The 24,208-nt window shown below is 40.3% G+C and overlaps 1 protein-coding gene across 1 annotated transcript in view; it reads right to left on the bottom strand.

The window, feature by feature from the left end:
* Nucleotides 1-24,208, bottom strand: part of LOC126426530 (serine hydroxymethyltransferase, mitochondrial-like) — a 260,581-nt gene that overhangs the window by 145,410 nt on the left and 90,963 nt on the right. The window contains exon 4 of the mRNA XM_050088433.1: nt 3,849-3,928. Coding sequence (XP_049944390.1) covers nt 3,849-3,928 — 80 coding nt within the window. The remainder of the gene's footprint in view (nt 1-3,848; nt 3,929-24,208) is intronic.

Genomic DNA, 24,208 nt, shown 5'->3' with positions numbered 1-24,208 from the left:
TTACACACGAATGCAAAAACTGGTAGAGGCCGACCTCAGGGAAGATCAGCTTAGATTTCGTAGAAATGTTGGAACACGTGAAGCAATACTGACCCTACGACTTATCTTAGAAAATAGATTAAGAAAAGGCAAACCTACGTTTCTAGCATTTGTAGACTTAGAGAAAGCTTTTGACAATGTTGACTGGAATACTCTCTTTCAAATTCTGAAGGTGGTCGGGATAAAATACAGGGAGCGAAAGGCTATTTACAATTTGTACAGAAAGCAGATGGCAGTTATAAGAGCCGAGGGGCACGAAAGGGAAGCGGTGGTTGGAAAGGGAGTGAGACGGGGTTGTAGCCTCTCCCTGATGTTATTCAATCTGTATATTGAGCAAGCAGTAAAGGGAACAAAAAAATTCGGAGTAGGAATTAAAATCCACGAAGAAGAACTAAACACTTTGAGGTTTGTCAACAACATCGTAATTCTGTCACAGACAGCAAAGGACCTGGAAGAGCAGCTGAATGGAATGGACAGGAGGAGGATATAAGATGAACATCAACAAATGCAAAATGAGGATATTGGAATGTAGTCAAATTAATTAGATTAGCAAATAAGACACTTAGAGTAGTAAAGGAGTTTTGCTATTTGGGGAGCAAAATAACTGATGATGGTCAAAGTAGAGAGGATATAAAATGTAGACTGGCAATGGCAAGGAAAGCGTTTCTGAAGAAGAGAAATTTGTTAACATCGAATATAGATTTAAATGTCAGGAAGTCATTTCTGAAAGTATTTGTATGGGATGTAGCCATGTATGGAAGTGAAATGTGGACGATAAATAGTTGGGACAAGAAGCGATTAGAAGCTTTTGAAATGTGGTTCTACAGAAGAATGTTGAAGATTAGATGGGTAGATCACATAACTAATGAGGAGGTATTGAATAGAATTGGTGAGAAGAGGTGTTTGTGGCACAACTTGACTAAAAGAAGGGACCGGTTGGTAGGACATGTGCTGAGGCATCAAGAGATCACCAATTTAGTGTTGGAGGGCAGAGTTGGGGGGTAAAAATCCTAGAGGGAGACCAAGAGATGAATACACTAAGCTGATTCAGAAGGATGTAGGCTGCAGTAGGTACTGGGAAATGAAGAAGCTTGCACAGGATAGAGTAGCATGGAGAGCTGCATCAAACCAGTCTCTGGACGGAAGACCACAACAACAACAACAAGTAATTTTACATGTACAGCAATGCAGAATGTTTCGTAGAATTTTATGCAAGTGTTCACAGGCATGTCTAAAGTTTGGGCAATTCCCCATGCACTTCGAGTTTGCACACCACCGCTCAACCCCTCCTGCAATGCTGTGGCCATATATTTGACTGGCGTTGGATCAACTGCTTTCCTTTCTACATCTACATCTATAATCTGCAAGTCACAATAAGGTGCATGGCAAAAACTCTTCCATCTGGTGAGCAAGATGTATGAGATGAGCGAAATACCCTCAGACTTCAAGAAGAATATAATAATTCCAATTTCAAAGGAAGCAGGTGCTGACAGGTGTGAAAATTACTGAATTATCAGTTTAATAAGTCACGGTTACAAAATACTAACACAAATTCTTTGCAGAAGAATAGAAAAAGTGGTAGATACCGGCCTCAGGGAAGATCAGTTTGGATTCCATAGAAATGTTTGATACACATGAGGCAATACTGACCCTACGACTTATCTTGGAAGATGGGTTAAAGAAAGGCAAACCTACGTTTATAGCATTCATAGACTTGGAGAAAGCTTTTGACAATATTGAGTGGAAAGCTCTCTTTCAAATTCTGAAGGAGGTTGGGGTAAAGTACAGGGAGTGAAAGGCTATTAACAATTTTTACAGAAACGAGATGGCTGTTAGAAGAGTCGAGGGGCACAAAAAAGAAGCAGTGGTAGAGAAGGGGGTGAGATAGGGTTGTAGCCTCTCCCCGATGTTATGCAATCTGTATATTGAGCAAGCAGTGAAGGAAACAAAAGAAAAATTTGGAGTAGGAATTGATAAAATCCTCCGATGACACTGTAATTCTGTCAGAAACTGCAAAGGACTTGGAAGAGCAGTTGAACGGAATGGGCAGTATCTTGAAAGGAGTACATAAGAGGAACATCAACAATAGTAAAACAAGGATAATGGAATGTAATCGAATTAAGCTGGGTGATGCTGAGGGAATTAGATTAGGAAATGATACACTTAAAGTAGTAAAGGAGTTTTGCTATTTGGGGAGCAAAATAACTGATGATGGTCGAAGTAGAGAGGATACAAAATGTAGACTGGCAATGGCAAGGAAAGCGTTTCTCAAGAAGAGAACTTTGTTAACACTGAATATGGATTTAAGTGTCAGGAAGTACTTTCTGAAAGTATCTGTATGGAGCATAGCCATGTATGGAAGTTAAACATGGATGATAAACAGTTTGTACAAGAATATAATAGAAGCCTTTGAAATATAGTGCTACAGAAGAATGCTGAAGATTACATTGGTAGATCTTGTAAGTTCTGCAGAGATACTGACTAGAATCGAGGAGGAAAGAAATTCATGGCACATCCTTACTAGAAGAAGGGATTGGTTGACAAAACACATTCTGAAACATCAAGAGATCACCAATTTAGTACTGGAGGGAAGTGTGTGTGAATCAGAGGGATGTAGGTTGCAGCTGTTACTCGGAGATGAAGGGGCTCACACAAGATAGAGTAGCATGGAGAGCTGCATCAAACCAGTCTTTCGACTGGGTCTGTAATGGATCTGGGAGATGTGTTATTTTCTACCGGATTTGTCGATACCAAATCTAATGAGGGAGGTTGTAAATGTTTTCTTATTTTTTTTGTCAGAATATTTTTTGTGAATTGCAATTTGCCTTATTTTATGCTAATTTGCTTATATGTTTGAGAGTGACAGCATATTGATTAATATTAGTAGATGTGACGAAGAATATCAAAGAGACTGGTTACAAGTGGAAGCTTGTGTGTTGTGTGAAATGTCTTTGACACTGGAGTTGTCTTTGACCGTAGTTAGTCGGCAGTGAACTCTCGGTGTGTGTGACGGTGGAACAATGTTCAGGTCCCGGTTATAATAATTTGCAAGTGACCAGCAAAAATGAGTTATTGTACTTTTTTTATATAAACATCAAGAAGGAAGCACATTCGGAGAAATGGTATTTGAAGCACCAAAAATGAGGCAAACGCATTGAACCAGGACATTTCCGCAGCCGACGAAAACAGCAATATGGAATCATACTTCCACTAGACGACTGAAGCCAACACGAAAAAGTCAAATATCATCTTATAAACATTTCATGGAAAAGTGAGTACTGTCACGAAATATGCTAAATTCAAGTATATAACAATAGTGAGCATATTTCAGGCCGCAACAACAACAACAACAAAACTGTAATTGAGAATTTCACAGTGTACCTTCAAGCCACTCGCATTATAAAAGACAAATACCATGAAGCACTAAATGCACTGACATTGAAGTGTTAGAATCCCAAGGCGAGGTTTCTGCTAAATTTTTTGGTTATGGCAATGACAACGCATGTTGTATGAACTTTATATCTGACTGTGGTTCTGTCAGTATAAATATTTAATACACTAGAAAATGTTCAGAACTGAATTGAAACCAGATGTGTAAATAAAACTACAATATAATTGACAAATGGTGTGCAAATAAATGTGCAATTGGCTGTGGAAGAACTCCAACATTTTAGCTGGTGACAGCTCGACTGTTCCCTTGTAAGTAAAGCGTGGAGTTATAGTACAATGAGTAGCAAAAGACTGGAGGCAATGGATAAAATGATGGCTTATAAACAAAACTAAGCTGGTAGGCATTTTTCACAGTATACCTTTTTCCTGGGTATCCTTCTGAATATTTATTGTTGAGGCACGAACCGAGTGCTTCGAGTGCTGCCCGGCTGCAGAAGTTCTGCAATCAGAAACAAAATGTATGACTTTTCAGCTGAATGCTTACTGTGGCTCTGACTGTGAAGAAATACATAAACATCACACTGATGATAGATTTATTCAAATTAAGGATATTTCTGTGAAGATACATTTCTAGACAGAATTTAGTTTGAGAATAAAAAGTAAGAGATGTCATGCAGTGGTAAGACATGGGAGGATGGTAATTTGAGTCCCCATTTGCCAAACCAGACTTAGGTTTTCCAAGGTTTCCCAAATCGCTTAAGACAAATGCTGGGACACTTCCTTTGCATATCAATACAGCTAAGTTTCTACTCCGTCATTACTCGATCACAGCTTATGCTCCGTCCCTAAAGACTCTATTGTCAACATTTTAAATGTGATACCCAGTCACTAAATTTGTAATAGAGTAACTGAGAACCATACAGTTGTTCTCATGGCACTCTTGACAGTAATCATATATTTTTCCTTTATGTGATCTCATTTGATGAATGACACATATATGACTATTCCACAAATTAGCTACTTTATTATTCGAGCAGAGTGAAAGGAAGCATACTTAATCCAACAATTTAACATGCTATAAATAACCCCCATACCACATTAATGCAAATATAGGATTATGATGGCACCATATGTGTAAAGGAATTTATCATATGTAAAGGAATTTATTAACTTTCCAAGGAAAAAAAAAAAAAAAAAAATTAAAAAAAAAAATTAAAAAAAAAAAAATTGGAGTAAGAATTAAAATCCATGGAGAAGAAATAAAAAGGTTGAGGTTCACCGATGACATTGTAATTCTGTCAGAGGCAGCAAAGGACCTGGAAGAGCAGCTGAATGGAATGGACTGTGTCTTGAAAGGAGGATATAAGATGAACATCAACAAAAGTAAAACGAGGATAATGGAATGTAGTCGAATTAAATCGGGTGATGTTGAGGGTATTCGATTAGGAAATGAGTCACTTAAAGTAATAAAGGAGTTTAGCTATTTGGGGAGCAAAATAACTGATGATGGTCGAATTAGAGAGGATATCAAATGTAGACTGGCAATGTCAAGGAAAGCGTTTCTGAAGAAGAGAAATTTGTTAACATCGAGTGTAGATTTAAGTGACAGGAAGTCTTTCCTCAAAGTATTTGTATGAAGTGTAGCCATGTATGGAAGTGAAACGTGGACAACAAATAGCTTAGACAAAAATAGAATAGAAGCTTTCAAAATGTGGTGCTACAGAAGAATGTTGAAGATTAGATGGGTAGATCACATAACTAATGAGGAGTTATTGACTAGAATTGGGGAGAAGAGAAATTTGTGGCACAACTTGACTAGAAGAAGGGATCGGTTGGTCAGACATATTCTGACGCATCAAGGGATCACAAATTTAGCATTGGAGGGCAGCGTGGAGGGTAAAAATCGTAGAGGGAGACCAAGAGATGAATACACTAAGCAGATTCAGAAGGACGTGGGTTGCAGTAAGTACTGGGAATGAAGAAGCTTGCACAGGATAGAGTAGCGTGGAGAGCTGCATCATACCAGTCTCTGGACTGAAGATCACAACATTGTTACAGATATACTGTATCTAACCAGGGACACTGGAGCAATTGTTTTCACTTAAAGTTAATTACTCAGTGGTTTAAAATACACTTTTCTCAGACGAAAATACACTTTTTCCCATGTGAAAGTACGTTTTTTCCATGCTAAGCCACAATATACTTACACTGTAAAACTTATCAATCCTTTGAATGGCGAACATTTTATGCACCAGTGTAGAACTTCCTGACTCTTTTTGAAATGAAAACCAGAAAAAAAACATATGTTGGAAAGATCCTTGATGCCCAGCAACATGCACATTTTTGTATTGTGAAAGTATAAACACCAATTCCATCAAATACAGCACTTCACTTCCAAAGAACTGAAAATGAGATTGCACTCCCTGGTTTGTTGGTATCAGGCAACCATAGCTCATGCCATGTGATCTTGCAAGCCAATGACAGCAGATATTCTGAGCATAGGACATGATGTAATCAGCCAACAACAACATCAACATCACTGTTAAGTAGTGCAATCAAACAAACAGATATAGTTAGTGGTTTAAATTACTATATATACAGTACAGCTACAAGAAAAGCTAAGCTTTCACATATAATATTGGTTGTAATTTTTTTCCATAGACAAGCTATTTACCTCTGAAACTGACTTCACACTTTTTTTATGGATAATTATACATTCTGATATTGTTATTGCATAATCTGTAATCCATGAAAGAACTGAAATAAATATGAAAAACTAATCCTGAAGCTTGGTCTTTGTATTTGTGTGTTACTGCTTAAGATATATCAAACACAAATGTCCACTAAAATTTTAAATAATGGCACAAATAGCTGGTCTTCTGGGCCAAATTTTTTAAGTGGCTGGTCCTCAAAAGTGTTAAGTTTTGAATGAGAGTCAAATGCTCCATGATTTAATGGTTCAAATGGTTCTGAGCACTATGGGACTTAACTTCTAAGGTCATCAGTCCCCTACTACTTAGAACTGCTTAAACCTAACTAACCTAAGGAGATCACACACATCCATGCCCAAGGCAGGATTCGAACCTGTGACTGTAGCGGTCGCGCGGTTCCAGACTGTAGCACCTAGAACCGCTCGGCCACCCCGGCCGGTGCTCCATGATTTAGAAACTTAACATAATTCATCTTGCGTACAAGGAAATTTACTTTGAAGTAACACTTCTCAAGCCACCATTCACATTCTTCCTGTGAACTGTAAGAAATGTAAGAGATTGTGGCATTACACTCAATGAAGGCAGTTTCTTCCCACGAAGTATTGCACAGTCCTCATCCAAAAGCCTTTGCCACATTTTGCCTTCAGCACATGCTTGTGCATGCACAGTGGTTTTTTTTAATTGTAAGAGGCCTACTTTATTTGAAACTAAAGTTTTATTTCAGTGTTACTCTCTTGTTTATGTTTTACTGCTGCAGTATTATTCTCTGGTAGTGGACTTCGGTTAAATATTTTGTTAGAGTATCAGTTTTAACCGGTCAAAATTACATAAATTTAACTGAAATCTAAAGAAAGAAAAATTTATGTGTTTTTTACCAGATGAATGAATTTCCATGTTTTTTTCCAGGTTTCCTGATTGTTGCGGGACATATACACCCCTTTAGTTCAGGAGATATCAGGATTTGTCGATTTCATTGTAATTCTGTTGGAGATGCCAAAGGACTTGAAAGATAAAATGAACAGAATGCACACTGTCTTCGAGAGAGGTTATAAGATGAACATCAACAAAAGTAGAAACAAGGGAAATGGAATCTCACCATATAGCAGAGATGTTGAGCAGTTTGTATTGTGAAAAGGAGCTATCTTTTCCTAATACTGTTACATTTCATGCTGGATTCTCCATTGTTTGTTTGGAATCTTGTAGCATTATATCTGGTGATATTAATCAGGCAGCAAAATAACTTTTCTTGAAAAAAATACAGGGGAAACAAAACGTAGACTGGCAAAAAAAAAAAAAAAAAAAAAAAAATCCTGCAAAGAGCAATTTGGTAACACTGAATACAATTTTAACTGTTAATAAGTCTTTTGTTAAGGTACTTGTCGGGGTCTGTAGCCTTTTTCAGAAGTGAAATGTGAATGGTAAACAATTCAGTCACAAAGACAATAGATTGAGCAATGTGAAGAGGGATTTTACAAACTCCCTTCACAATGCTCAACTGTCCCTGTCCGTCGGTATGTCAGATGTGCCAGGTATTGGCTTAGCTGTGATGTTCCTTCACTTTCCACTTCACAATCTCATCACCAACAGTAGCCTTGGGCAGCTTTAAAATGACTGAAATGTCCCTGACACATCTGTTACTCAGCTGACATCCGACGACTAGTCCACGTTTGAAGCAACTGAGCTCCCTTGGCCGACTCATTCTGCTGTTTTGCTACTGATAACACAATACTTTCCACCTTCTTTTATAGTGGTGGGTCCATCTCTCATGACATCTAGTGGTCAGTTCCACATTAAATACAAGTGTGTGGATACTTTTGATCAGACAGCACGTATGATTTACTGATGGCCTTATAGTTGTGATTAGTGTCATTTACCTTTAAGTGCCCAGATTCTGAGATTTGGCAAACGTGAATTACAATGGCTTACAGCTAAGGAAAGATTGTTTTTAGTATGTATTAAGTGTGATCAAAAACTAATGGGAATTTTTGTTTTTCTTAAAGAATCTTTATTTATTCATTTACATCAACTTTGCCCCCTTCAAAGCAATCCCCTCCATATACAACACAATTGTGCAAGTGCCTTTTCTAATATTGGAGACCCTTCTGGAACTTACTTTTCATTATGATGTTGAGCTCCTTCAGCAAGTCTGTTTTCATTTCCTCAGTTGTGGCAAAAGACACCCTTTCACAGTTCTCTTTAGTTTCAGGAATAGAAAGAAGTTACAGAGAGCCATGGCCAGTGAATGTGGTGGCTGAGGCAGCATTAACTTTTAACTTTTGGCCAAAACAATTACTAACAAGCATTGAGGAGTGAGTGGAAGCATTATTGTGATCAATTTCCACGAGCGATTTTGTAACCATTCTGGTTGTTTTCTTTGGATAGCTTCACACAAATGGCACATAACATCCAGTTAGTTTTCATTATTGACCATATGACCATAAGCCAGGAGTTCATGAATCACTATCCCATTGCAATTGACACTAACAGTGAGAGAAGAACCACCGCATGTAATTGAACTTGTCAAATATTTTTCTACCTTAGCTCTTCAGACGGCTTCCACTGGGACAACTGGGCCTCAGTTTCAATGTCACATCGTTATACCCACGTTTCTTATAACCTCTTTTATAAGTTCTGGTTCATTGTCGACTTTGTTCAGTAATTCCAGAGTGATGTCTATATGGTGTCAATCTCGTTGACATTCAAAAACTTCAGAACAAACTTTATGGCTACACATTGCACAACAAAAAAAACCTGAAAAAGTGCCTGAAAATGAGCCAAAGCGCACGCCGATACCATCAGCAACCCCTCTGACAGTGTTTAGGCAATTTTCCAGAAACATGTTCTTTACTTCTTCATCTATAACTACATCTACACTCTGCAAACCAACATGAGGGGCATGGCAGAGGGTATGTCCCATTGTACCAGTTATTAGGGTTTCTTCCTGTTCCATTCACGTATGGGGCATGGGAAGAATGATCGATTGAATGCCTCTGTGCATGCAGTAATTATTCTAATCTTTCTTCACAACCCCTATGTGAGTGATATGTGGGGGAGGGAGTTTTAGTATATCCCTAAAACAATCATTTAAAGTCTGCAGCTCGTGGTCTTTCAGTAGCATTCTCGCTTCCCGAGGACGGGGTCCTGGGTTTGATTCCCGGCGGGGTCAGGAATTTTCACCTGCCTCAAGATGACTGGGTGTTGTTGTGTCATCTTCATCATCATCATCATTCATCCCCATTATGGTTGGAGGAAGGCAACAACAAACCACCTCCACTAGGACCTAGACTAGAATGGTGGTACAGGTCTCCCGCATCGTCCCCTATGCTCTGTCAAGGAGTATGGGACTTCATCATCATCATCATCATCATCATCACTACCATCATCATCAATCATTTAAAGCCAGTTCTTGAAACTTTGTTAAGAGACTCATGGGATAATTTACATCTGTCTTCAAGAGTATGCCAGTTCAGTTCTTTCAGTATCTCTGTGACACTCTTCCACAGATTAAACAAACCTTTGACCATTTGTGCTGCCTTTCACTGTATATGTTCAATACCCCTTGTTAGTCCTATCAGGTTTGGTTCCCACACACCTTGAGCAATATTATAGAACCAGTCACATGAGTAATTTGTAAACAATTTCATTTGTAGACTGATTGCACTTCCCCAGGCAATAAACCAAAGTCTTACCCACGACTGAACCTATGTGATCATTCCAGTACGTATGCCTACAGAATGCTACACCAAAGTGTTTGTATGAGTTGATACTATTTTTTTCGTTTTGTAAAGTGCACAATTTTACATTTCTCAACATTTAGAGCAAGTTATCAATGTTTGCACCACTGTGAAATCTTACAAAGATCTGACTGAATATTTATGCAGCTTCTCTCAGACAGTACTTCATTATAAATAACTGAATCATATGCAGAATGCCTGAGTTTACTATTGATATTGCCTGCAACACCATTAATGTACAACATGAACAGCAAGGGCCCCAAGATCCTTCCCTGGGGCACATCCAAAGTTACTTCTACATCTGATGATGACTCTCCATCTGTGATAACATACTGTGACCTTCCTTCCAAAAAAATCCTCAATCCAGTCACACATTTCACTTGATACTTTGTAGGTGCAGCACCGAGTAAAACGCTTTACAAAAATCAAGAAATACTGCATTACCTGGTTGCCTTGATCCAAACCTTTTAGTATGTCATGTGAGAAAAGTGCAAGTTGGGTTTCTTATGATCAATGTTTTCGAAAACCATACTGTTTGGCATTGAGAAGGTCATTACGTTCAAGATACCTCATTCTGTCTGAGGTCAGAATATGTTCTAAGATTCTACAACAAATCAATGTCAAGAATATTGGACTACAGATCACTTCTACTACCCTTCTTGTAGATGTGTGTGACCTGTGCTCTTTTCCAAGAACTGGGCACGGTTTTTTGTTCATGGGATCTATGGAAATGGAAATGAGTGTTTGGCGTCATTGGCTGGAAGGCCCCTTACGGGACAGGTCCGGCCGCCTTGGTGCATGTCTTATTACATTCGATGCCACATTGGGTGACCCGCATGCCAGATGGGGATGAAATGAACACAACACCCAGTCCCTGAGCAGAGAAAATACCCCAAGCCAGCCGGGAATCAAACCCGGGCACGTAGGACGGCAATCTGTCATGCTGACCACTCAGCTACAGGGTGGACATGGGATCTATGATAGATTATAGTTAGAAGAGGGGCTAACTCAACCTCAAAGTCAGTATAGAATCTGACCGGGATTCCATTGGGGCCTGGAGCTTTGTTCAATATTAACAATTTCAGCTGACACTAAATACTTACTTCATTCATCTTTTCGGTGGTATAAGGATTAAATTGGGACAATTCTCCTGGCTTTTCCTTCATAAAGCAACATTTGAAAATGGGAGTTTAGTGTTTCAGCTTTTGCTTTGCTACGCTCAATTTCAGTTCTTGACTCACTCGCTAGGGATTGGTCACTAAATTTGGTGCTACTAACAGCCTTTACATATGACCAGAATTTCTTTGGGTTCTGCGAAAGGTCATTTGCCAGTATTCTGCTGTGGTAGTAATTGAAGGCTTCACACATTGCTCTCTTGACAGCCAAACATGTTTCATTCAGCTTCTCTCTATCTATAGCCCTACACTTTGTCTTACACCTATTATGCAGTAATCTCTGCCTCTTTAGAAGTTTCTTTACATGGAGGTTTCCTCCCATTATGAACTCTTCCACTGCATACATATCTATCCAGTGCGTGGTCAACTACTCTGTGCCTGGAGTCCCTCTACGTGCTCCTGACCTGCGCTGAAAGTTTCAAGTTCCTCATTGAGATATGACACTACTGATTTTTTTATCTAGTTTACTGAATACACACTGGTGTCCAAAATTAAAGCAACAAAGCACTTTTCCCCATCCTGTAACTAATTTCCGATGTAATCATACAAACTGTCGACCAGATGTCCGTACGATAGTGCTCTGCACATAAGATGACATTTCCAGTCAGTGGGCAACCATGCCAACAATGATGTCAGGGCACCTATGAAATGAGGTAGTGTTTTCCGGGTAGCCCCATGTTGACAATCACGTGTATACAGTCACAGATGGAACAGTATGCCACAGAGACTCTTTGCGGTGTAGGGCCATGGAAAGAAAGGAAGCAGGACAGTCACAAATTGATGAGGCCCAATGGCTTAATGTGAATCATTCTGTTGTTTCTCAGGTATGGCAATAGTTTATAGAGACTGAAATTGTATCCCAAAGACCTGGGTAGAGCCGACCACGTGTGACTTCGGAAGAGAGGGTCATTATTTGGTTTTAAGGGTGTGACCTCCCCTCTCCTTCTCTCTCTCTCTCTTGCTCCGTCATTGTCATTTTCTTCTTTTCTCCTTGGCTGTCCAAACGCTCTTCCTTCTTCCTTCGTCATACTGTGGCTATATCTCAGGGTTTTCAACAAAAGGGAGGAGAAGGGGGCCACGTATGTGGTTGATCACAATGATGTAGTTCTATGTGTGAGTGTCACCATTTTCTCTGTTTTGGGAAGATTGATGACTAAAGCTGAAACATTTCTCTAAAAAGGTAAGTGCTCTCTTTTTCAAAAGGTGAAAATTTTAGTGTAGACTAACACACAGTTTATAAAGTTCCAATTTCTGCTGAAGTTTATTGATCCCAAGGAGCTGAAACAAAACTCATCTGTTCCAAATGTCATTCATAACAAGAGTAGTTAGTTTTCTGGTGTGTGTGTAGTGGTCACCAATGATTGAAATGATCGTTCTGGTAATTCCATTGAAATCTGTTTATTGGTTGCTAACCAACATATCAAGCAATTGACTATTCCATGATTAATATATGTTGTATCCAAGCAGTAAATCAAGCCCCATTTACTGTAAGTACCAAGAACGATTACCATAACCTCCAATAATTCTTTAACAATTATTACCAAGTTAAGATGTATGAGACAGGCGAAATACCCTCAGACTTCGAGAAGAATATAATAATTCCAATCCCAAAGATAGCAAGTGTTGACAGATGTGAAAATTACCAAACTATCAGTTTAATAAGTCACAGCTGCAAAATACTAACATGATTTCTTTACAGACGAATGGAAAAAAATGGAATTAAAATCAATGGAGAAGAAATAAAAACTATTGAGGTTCGCCGATGACATTGTAATTCTGTCAGAGACTACAAAGGATTTGGAAGAGCAGTTGAATGTGATGGACAGTGTCTTGAAAGGAGGATATAAGATGAACATCAACAAAAGTAAAACGAGGATAATGGAATGCAGTCGAATTAAGTCGGGTGATGCTGAGGGAATTAGATTAGGAAATGAGACACTTAAAGTAGTAAAGGAGTTTTGCTATTTGGGGAGCTAAATAACTGATGATGGTCAAAGTAGAGAGGATATAAAATGTAGACCGGCAATGGCAAGGAAAGTGTTTCTAAAGTTGAGAAATTTATTAACATCGAGTATAGATTTAAGCGTTAGGAAGTCGTTTCTGAAAGTATTTGTATGGAGTGTGGCCATGTGTGGAAGTGAAACGTGGACGATAAATAGTTTGGACAGGAAGAGAATAGAAGCTTTCAAAATGTGGTGCTACAGAAGAATGCTGAAGATTAGATGGGTAGATCACATAACTAATAAGGAGGTATTGAATAGAATTGGGGAGAAGAGGAGTTTGTGGCACAACTTGATAAGAAGAAGGGACCGGTTGGTAGGACATGTTCTGAGGCATCAAGGGATCACAAATTTAGCATTGGAGGCCAGCGTGGATGGTAAAAATAGTAGAGGGAGAACAAGAGATGAATACACTAAGCAGATTCAGAAGGATGCAGATTGCAGTAAGTACTGGGAGATGAAGAAGCTGGCACAGGATAGGGTAGCATGGAGAGCTGCATCAAACCAGTCTCAGGACTGAAGACCACAACAACAACAACCAAATTAATATCAAGAAATTACGGGAAGTATCAATTAATCCTTCACACGACTATAACGTGTGATAGCCTACCACTATCTCTGTGCGTGATCTGTTTGTAACATAGATTGGTCGTGGCTCTTTAGAATGTTTACCAAACCAACTCCGGATCATGGAATATCAGTTTTAGGTCAAGTCTTTTAAATTAAAGAGGACCCGCACTCGATTACAACTTGTCTGCGCACCTGAGCAACTGAGAAGTTATTAACTTTTTCAAAGAAAAAAAAAATCATGCGTAATGCTGCATTGTGATCTGCTATGTCAAAAAAACTCATTACCTATAGATTTTTATACAGTGTCAATTGATCAGCAAAGACTGCTCTACAAAAAATATCGACTTGACATGACATCACGCGTTACTACCTGTTTAAACTCTCCTACTCTCACGTGAGACAAACTATATCTGGCTTTAATGGACATCACGACAAGATTATTGCTTAAAGATTTTGTGGCGTACTCAGACGATTGCCCATGTAATGCTATGAGGGCATGGCAACTGCATGGCAACTGGCGTGTGAGTTCGCAGCATCCACTGGACTTTGTTGTATTGAAGCAAACAGTGTAGAGAAGGCTTCAGCAGAGTGGCCTTCATTGTCAGAGACCCGCTGTATGTCTACTCTGATGCTTCTTCACAGAAGGGAACGTCGAAAGTGAAATCATCAGCATGCCACATGGACAGTCAAACAGTGGGCCAATGTTGTATTTACAGATGAACCCGATTTAGTCTGGAGAGTGATTCTCCATGGATTCACATCTGGAGGGCACATTGAACATGATTTCGGGACTCAAACATTGTGGGAAGATACCAATATTGAGGAGGATCCCAACAGTGTGGGCAGGGACGATGTTTACCACTCGAATCCCTCTTCATGAAATTGTAGGGGTGAATTGACAAGGTTTAAATGCTGTCACGTATCGTGATGAGATCTTGGCTGTGGGCCCAGACTGCATACTGATGGATGATAATGCGTGACCTCATAGAGCACGGGTGGTTCATGTTTTCTTGGAAATGGAAGATATTGTACACATGGCATGGCCTGCTCACTCTCTCAATTTGGCTCCCCTAGAGAATGTCTGGGATGCTCTAGGGAGATGACGTTCATCGTGTCAGCATCCACCAACCACTCTCCCAAACCGCGAGCAGCTCTGCAGGAAGAATGGGTGATATTATCTCAATATCACATTGATGACATCATTCACAGCAACCCGCATTGTCAAGCCTGTACTGCTGTCAGAGGTGGTCACACCCCCATACTGAGCACATTAACCAGTTGTCAGAATGCGTGCAAATCGAAGGACATTTTTGTCTATCGTTATGCATGTTGCGGTTGTTTATGTTCTGCATTCTTTACAGTGTTTCTACTTTACTATCACCTGTTTACACTGTCTTGTCGCAAAATAAATGCAACCTTGCATAATTTCGATTTGTTGCTTTAATTTTGGATGACAGTGTATGCAGGGTGTCTCATTTATCTTGAACACTCTAAATAACTGTTTGTCCAGATGCAAATTACAAAATGTTTCAAGCAAATGTTCTTTAGCCATCAGGGGGACATCAATCAGCATGATAGCCTTCATTGAAGCTGTCCAATCGCTATGAGCTTCGTTGTTCACCGACCCAAAACATCAAAGTTTAGTAGTGGTTTCAACTACCCAAGCCACGTCCATTCATGTTGTGGTAGTTCGTTTTGGTGGTTTGCTGTTGGAGAGGTTTTCCTGTGAGCAACACCAAGTGTTTCTACTGCTGAAATTTAGCTGCCATGCAGTGCAATTAACTATTGTGGTCGAGTACAGTTTGAGTGCACCAGTGGAATTTTCTGTCTTGTGGCCATTAGTGTTCCAGTTACCTGCCCTGGCCACTAATGTAATTTCAGGTAGTGTCCTTTCCTCACCTGTTGTCGCTGTCCAACATGGTGTGTAATTTTGACAGCTAATACATACTCCATTGTGGATTATCATGTTTGTAACCTTTCCAGTTTGAGTTCTCATGTACTGATTGACGGGAAGCAAGTCATTGTGTCGGTCAGTCCGTGGCTGTCCCCTGGTTGGGTTCCGACAGATAGTTGGGCTCACCACCTGTCCCACCTAAGTGAACGAGGGCAGACCGAACTCCCTGGAGGCTTCTGAGTGCCACCGGTGTTTAATTATCTGTTGTCCGCTACTTTAAATTTAAGGCCTATCGTTATTTTTTATTTTCTTAAAAATTTTATAAAATAATTTTTAAGTTTGTCTTTAAAGCTTAAACACTGTGGCCTTCTGCCTTTAGAAGATTATGGTAATATATTTTAAAACTTTGAAACTTAATTGTGGCCTTCTGCCATTGGTATTGCACCTTGCATATGTATGTTCTATCTGCTTTGCCTTAAGGCTTTCCACATAGCCGTGATACATTTCTTTATTTATTTGATTTGCCTCTTTAATTGCATTTTAATCTTGTTCATTTTTACATTTCTTGTTGTTAAACATTCTGGCCTTGCCTTTAAAAGTCTATGGTGATATATTCTGAAATTTTCAAATTTAATTGTGGCCCTCAGTCATTTGTATTGCGCATGCATATGTTTGCTGGTTTTTTAAAAATTATTTTATTGCTATCTTAATTGCATTTTTATCTTGTTGATTTGTTAAGGTTTCTTGTTTGGAGGCCTTCAGCCATGAAAGAGCTGCATTCGGTAAAGGTCTGGCTATGTGCCACTTTGGTTGTAAAGGTGGTTAAATTACAATAAATGACAATTAGAAGGAGAAACTGACCTCAACCTTGGCCCTTTTCACAATCCTATTACCTGTTCTGCCCAGTGGGTTTAGCGGGCGTATCATTCCACTGCTGCTGGTGGACAGCTGCAGATTACGCGTACCTGCTGTACCAATATCTGGGGGCTTTTCTGTGGTCATTACCACTGTGGTCCTCCCCTTGTTGCCTGCAAAAGTAATTTACGGTAGTGTGGTAATTCAGGATCCATTAACCTTGAGGGTTTCCTCTGTCTTCCTGAAGCTATGGTCATTTTTGTGGATTTCTGCAGCTTCCCTGAACAAGCAAGTGTCATAGCATTTTCCACAGCAAGAGCTTGTGTGTTGGCTAATTTTATTGTGTGGTCAATCTCCACCACGGCCTATTTCTCCATCTGACCCCACCTGCAATGCCACTTATGTTCTGTCATCCTGGTGCTGACTGATCATCCAGTCATTCCAACATACGAGGGGCATTTGAAAAGTCCGTGCGAAGTCCGAGAGATGGCACCACCAGCGTATATCGAGTTCATGTTTAGTTAGTAGCATCTTTGGAAAGAACACACACCAAGCTTCAGCCATATTGGTCTATTTATTTGTGTATGGCATTCGTGTGAATCGAGGAAGTTGAGTGATTGTCAAAAAATGTACGAAAAAGAATTTCGTGTCGTGATTAAACATTACTTTATGAAAGGCAAAACACCTCAGGAGACCAAAGAGAAGCTTGATAAAGATTACGGTGAATCTGCACCTTCGATTAGAACAGTTTATATGTGGTTTCAAAATTTTCGGAGTGGCCATATGGGCACAAGTGATGTTGAACATTCTGGACACCCTGTGCAGGTTATGACTGCAGAAATCATTGATAAAATCCATGATATGGTGATGGATGACAGAAGAGTTATGGTGCGTGAGATTACTAGTGCTGTGGGCATCTCGAATGAACGGGTACATAATATTTTGCATAAACATTTGGACATGAGAAAGCTATATCTGCAAGATGGGTTCTGCAATTGCTCACACTTGACCATAAACGGAATCGTGTGAAGTGTTGTAAGGATGGTTTGCAGCTGTTCAGGAAGAATCCGCAGGACTTTAAGCGTCGTTTCATCACTGTGGATGAAACGTGGACACATTACTATACTTTTGAGACCAAATAACAATCTAAACAATGGGTTACCAAGGGAGATTCTGGACCAAAAAAAAAGAGGAAGACCATTTCTTTGGCCGGAAAGGTTATGGTGACTGTCTTTTGGGATTCGCAAGGGATAATCCTCTTCGACTAACTGGAAAAGGGTGAAACTATTACAGGTGCATATTATTCATCGTTATTGGACTGTCTGAAAACCGAGCTGCAAGAAAAACGCCGGCGATTGGACCGCAAAAAAAGTCCTTTTCCATCGCAACAATGCACCAGCACACACCTCAACAGTTGTGGTCGCAAAAATTAATAGAAATAGGATTCCAAATCGTTTCACATCCCCCCTATTCTCCAGACTTGTCTCCCTCGGACTACTATTTGTTCTCCAATTTGATGAAATGGCTGGCGGGACAAAGATTTTATTCAAACAAGGAGTGATTGCGGCAAATAGCTATTTTGCAGACTTGGACAATTCCTATTATTCGGAAGGGATCAACAAATTAGAACAGCGTTGGATGAAGTGTATAAGTCTAAATGGAGACTACATCGAAAAATAAGAATGGTTTACCCCAAACACTTAAGTAGTTTTTATTTTTGCACGGACTTTTCAAATGCCCCTCATAAACTTTTCCACATGTACACAGTATGCAGTACATTCCCAATCTTGCAAATGAGGCCATTTTCTCCTTTGTCGACCTGAGATACTCTTCGATGTTCTTTAGTGGTTTATAAATAGTCCTTATGCTGTGTTTGTGCAATGTGTGGCTGATTCTGACCATCACTCTGCGAATGTATGGCAGAATAGCTGTACATGACATTTCTTCTTCCAATGTGTCTCTTTGCCAAAACGTCTTATACAACCGGTGGAGCACCCACTGATCCTCAGAATGTGAAGTACAACAAATTGAAAGTGTCCTGTATAGCAATGGGTATTCTACCAGGTGCGTAAGAGGGGTCACAGAATCAAACTCGGCAAAGTGACACATCGGAAAAAAAAACGTCAGGTACAGTCTTTCTGCCATACATTTCCAGAATGATGGACAGAATCGTCTGTATATTGCACAAACACAGCATAAAAACTATTTATAAACTGACAGACAAGACCAGAGAATGTCTCAGACGGCAAAGGACAAAAGAGACTAACTTTCAATGTTCGGAATGTATTATATACCATGTAAATGTCGAAAAATTTGTGTATGAATGACTGGACATATCAATCGACACCAGGGTCACCAAACATTAATGGCACTGCAGGTTGCGACAGGTGGAGAAATAGGCCACGGCTGAGTCTGCGGTGCATGAGACCAATCACAAAATAAAATTTTGCCAACACGGAAGTTTTTGTTATGGAAGAGACCTACCACACCTGCTTGTTTCGGGGGGATAAAAAAACTCTGCCAAAATGACAACAGCTTCAACAAGAAATAGGAAAGCCTCAAGGTGGATTGATCCTGGTTTCCCGTGCTGCAGCCAATGACTGTTGCAGTTAGGAAAGAGAGGACCACAGCAGTAATTGTAAGTAGGCTGTTTAGGTTTTTATATTGGTAACATCACCTAGCACTCTGTATGAAAATCACTGGCTGTGCTGTGTGCAGTCTGTGGCTGGTGGGCATTGTTGAAATAGTCACTATTGTGGTGTTGGGCAGTTGGCTGTTAACAGCGCGTAGCATAGCGCAGTTGGAGGTGAGCCGCCATATATATATATATATATATATTTTATGACTTTTGAACACTATTAAGGTAAATACATTGTTTGTTTCTAGAATGAAATTTTCGCTCTACAGCGGAGTGTGCGCTGATATGAAACTTCCTGGCAGATTAAAACTGTGTGCTGGACCGAGACTCGAACTCGGGACCTTTGCATTTCACGGGCAAGTGCTCTACCAACTGAGCTACCCAAGCACGACTCACGCCCAGTCCTCACGGCTTTAATTCTGCCAGTACCTCGCCTCCTACCTTCCAAACTTCACAAAAGCTCTCCTGTGGACCTTGCAGAACTAGCACTCCTGGAAGAAAGGATATTGCGGAGACATGGCTTAGCCACAGCCTGGGGGGATGTTTCTAGAATGAAATTTTCACTCTACAGCGGAGTGTGCGCTGATATGAAACTTCCTGGGAGATTAAAACTGTGTGCCGGACTGAGACTCGTGCTTGGGTGGCTCAGATGGTAGAGCACTTGCCTGCGAAAGGCAAGGTCCCGAGTTCGAGTCTCGGTCCGGCACACAGTTTTAATCTGCCAGGAAGTTTCACATTGTTTGTTCTTTATCAAAATCTTTCATTTGCTAACTATGCCTATCAGTAGTTAGTGACTTCAGTAGTTAGAATCTTTTATTTAGCTGGCAGTATTGGTGCTCGCTGTATTGCAGTAAGTGATTCATGAAAGGTATAGGTTGTTGTTAGTCAGGGCCATTCTTTTGTAGGAATTATTCAAAGTCAGATTGCGTTCCGCTAAAAATATTGTGTGTCAGTTTAGTGATGATCAGAATAAGTACAGAGAGAAATGTCTGAGTACGTTCAGTTCTGCTCAGCTGTTCGAAAATCAAATAATGTAAGGGGTTTACCAACACAGCCATTCACTAATTTTTGTAAGGGGACATTTCATAATGACCACAGACACCGGCGCATCAAGTACATACAATCTGTCGGCACAAGCTTGACTCCAGTCCACCACCAGCAATGGAGGGTGAAGCATTAACAATGCCATCCTCTCATGCTGGTAAAATGTCAGAAAAAATCATCCAATGAACATAGGCTGAAGAACCTGAGACAGATGCAAAGTGGCAATTTGTCATTGCCAGCAACATCATTAATATACAATCTATGAGGGTAATCCCAAAAGTAAGGTCTCCTATTTTTTTATAAGTACATAGACCTGTTTATTTCTACAATGGTTTACATCAGTTTACAGCTTGAACATTTAACTATTTTTCGACATAATCACCGTTTCTGGCGATGCATTTTTGTAGATGTTGTGCCAGTTTTTGTATGCTCACGTCACACCAGCTCGCTGCCATGCTCTTCAGAAAGTTATGAAATTCTCCTTTCATCTCGTCATTGAAGCTGAATCGCTGGGACCACAATTGACACTGACAGGTACTGTGAGACTCTGAAAAAACTCAAACGGACAATTCAGAACCGGAGAAGAGGAATGTTGAGCAAGGGCATACACATTCTCTGTGACAATGCTCGCCCACACATTGTTCGGCAAACCGTTGCTCTCCTGTAACAGTTTCTGTGGGACATAATCACCCACCGATCCTATAGTCCTGACTTGGCGCCCAGTGACTGTCACCTGTTCCCTATGTTAAAAGAACATTTGGCCAGAAAGTGATTCAGCTCTGATGACGAGGTGAAAGAAGAGGCTCATAACTTTCTGGACAGCATGGCGGCAAGCTGGTATGACATGGGCATACAAAAACTGCCACAGCGTCTACAAAAACGCATTGACAGAAATGTTGATTATGTCAAAAAATAGCTAAATGTTCAAGCTGTAAACTGATGTAAGCCATTGGAGAAATAAACAGGCCTATGTAGTTATAAAAATATAGGAGACTTTACTTTTGGGATTACCCTCATACATCTACATCTATACTCTGCAAACCACCATGAGGTGCATAGTAGAGGATACATACAACTGTACCAGTTATTAGGGTTCCTTCCTGTTCCATTCACATATGGAGCACGGGAAGATTGAATGTCTGAATGCCTCAGTGTCTGCAGTATCTATTCAAATCTTATTCTCACAGCCCCAATGTTAGCAATACGTAGGGGTTCTAGTATATTCCTAGAGTCACTATTTAAAGCCGGTTCTTGAAACTTTGTTTATAGATTTTCTTGGGATAGTTTGTGTCTGAGTCTTCCAGTTCAGTTCCTTCAGTATCTCTGTGACACTCTCCCATGAATTAAAGAAACCTGTTGTCATTTGTGCTGCCCTTCTCTGTATACATTCAATATCCACAGTTAGTCATATTCGGTACTGATCCCACACACTTTTAGCAATATTCTAGAACTGGTCACATGGGTGATTTGTAATCATTCTCCTTCATAGACTGCCAATAAACCAAAGTCTACCACCTGCTTTATCCATGACTGAGCCTATGTGATCATTCTATTTCATATCCCTGTAGAGTGTTACATCCAGGTATTTGTATGAGTTGACAGATTCCAGTTGTGACTCTGATATTATAGTCATAGGATACCCCATTTTTTTCATTTTGTGAAATGGACAACTTTACATTTCTGAACATTTAAAGCAAGCTGCCAATCACTGCATCACTTTGAAGTCTAATCAAGATCTGACTGAATACTTATACAGCTTCTTTCAGCTAGTACTTCACTATAGGTAAGTCTGCCCTGACAGCTGAGTGGTCTGCACGGCGGTCTCTCACGCCAAGGGGCCCAGGTTCAATTCCTGGCTGGGTTGGAGATTTTCTCCACTCAGGGACTGGGTGTTGTGTTGTCCTCATTATCATTTTATCATCATCATCAGTGGAAGGCAATGGGAAACCACCATTGGAATCACTTCCCTAGATGCTCATGTGGTGGACCTCTCTGACGAGGCTTCTCCCATAACAAGACCATAAGGCAGAACACAGAAGTACTATAGATAACTGCGTCATCTGCAAAAAACCTGATGTTACTATTAATATTGTCTGCGAGCTCATTAACATACAACACGAACAGCAAGGGCCCCAACACACTTCCTTGGGGCACACCTGAAGCTACTCTTACTTCTGTTGATGACTCTGCATCTTATATAGCATGCTGTGTCCTTACTACCAATAAACTGTCAATTTAGTAATAAAGAAATACTGGACAGACCCATTTGGCTTGATCCATGGTTTTCAGCATCTCACGTGAAAAAGTGTGATTGATGTTTTTGAAACCCTTGCTGATTGGCATGGAGCAGATCATCCCGTTCTTGATACCTCATTATGCTCACAGTGTGTTCTAGGGTTCCACGACAGATAGACATGAATTAGATACAATGGTAATTTTCTTTCTGCAAAGAGATATGCACAGTACTGAGGTAAGTGTTTCCAAGTGGAGTTTTCAACAGGCCACTATCTGGGAGGGTGGGCAGTTAGGTGTCTTCCTCCCTTGGCCCAAAACAATATTCCCTGCAGCTGTCAACAAATCATAGCACACACTCAATATCCACAGCTGAAAATTTATTCTGCCAAACTCCATGAGCAACAAGTAAGTATATGTGCAAATAAATCTACGTATGAGGGTAATCAAATGAAAACCTTAAATATTTGTTAAATATTATTTATTGTGCACAAGTGGTACAAAGCTGCATCACTTTTCAACATAATCTCCCCCACACTCAATGCAAGTCCTCCAGCACTTACAAAGCGCATAAATTCCTTTAGAAAAAAAATTCCTTTGGTAGTCCGTGCAACCACTCATGCACTGCGTGGCGTACCTCTTCATCCGAACTGAACTTCTTTCCTCCCATTGCGTCTTTGAGTGGTCCAAATATATGGAAATCACTTGGGGCAAGGTCTGGTGAGTATGGTGGATGAGGAAGACACTCAAAATGCAGGTCTGTGATTGTTGCAACTGTTGTATGGGCAGTGTGGGGCCTTGCATTGTCATGTTGGAAAAGGACATCTGCTGACAGCAATCCATGTCACTTTGATTCGATTGCAGGCTGCAGAAGATTTTTTAGGAGATCTGTGTATAATGCACTGGTGACAGTGGTCCCTCTAGGCATGTAATGCTCCAAAATGACGATTTTTTCATCCCAAAACAGAGTGAGCATAACCTTCCCTGCTGATGGTTCTGTTCGAAACTTCTTTGGTTTTGGTGATGAGCAATGGCGCCATTCCTTGCTCGCTCTCTTTGTTACCAGTTGGTGGAAGTGAACCTAGGTTTCGTCCCCAGTAACGATTCTTGCAAGGAAGCCATCACCTTCTCGTTCAAAGTGCCAAAGAAGTTCTTCACAAGCATCGACACGTCATTCTCTCATTCCAGGAATCAGCTGCCGTGGCACCCATCTTGCAGACACTTGGTGAAACTGGAGCACATCATGCACAGTGTGGTGTGCTGATCCACGACTAATCTGTGAACACGCTGCAATGTCATTCAGTGTCACTCGGTAGTTTCCCTTTACTACTTTTCCCTTCAACTACTGCAATGTTCTGTGGAGTCACAACTCACTTATTGTGCCTGACCTGGATGAGGAGCATCTTCCACTGAAGTCACACCATTCACGAACTTCCTACTCCATTCGTAGAATTGCTGCTGTGACAAACATGCATCACTGTACTGAACCTTCATTCATCGATGAATTTCAATAGGTTTCACACCTTCACTTGGCAAAAACCGAATAACAGAACCCTGTTCTTCCCTGGTGCAAGTCGCAAGTGGGGCACCCATCTTCACACTGATACTGTGACGGTATGTGTGCATCTGCACTATGCTGCCACCTACATGCCTTTCTGCACACTGTTTGTAGCACGCTTACCAACTTACAGGATAACGGCACAAAATTTCTATCTGTTATTACAAATTTAAGGTTTTCATTTGACTCACCCTCGTATATAATTGTATGTAAATGTGTATGTTCCATATCTCCTCTTAAACCACTGTAATGGTTTCAAACAGGCTTATTACACTTTCACTTAACATCTGGAAAGAAGCTCTGTTGGAGGAAGAACCATTTACAACCCACAGATGTGGGAGTGGTGGTTGTCGTGGAACTGGTCAATG

This window comes from Schistocerca serialis, chromosome 11 (assembly GCF_023864345.2).
Source record: "Schistocerca serialis cubense isolate TAMUIC-IGC-003099 chromosome 11, iqSchSeri2.2, whole genome shotgun sequence".
In the NCBI taxonomy this organism is placed as follows: Eukaryota; Metazoa; Arthropoda; class Insecta; order Orthoptera; family Acrididae; genus Schistocerca; species Schistocerca serialis.
This window is presented reverse-complemented; position numbering and strand designations above follow the sequence as displayed.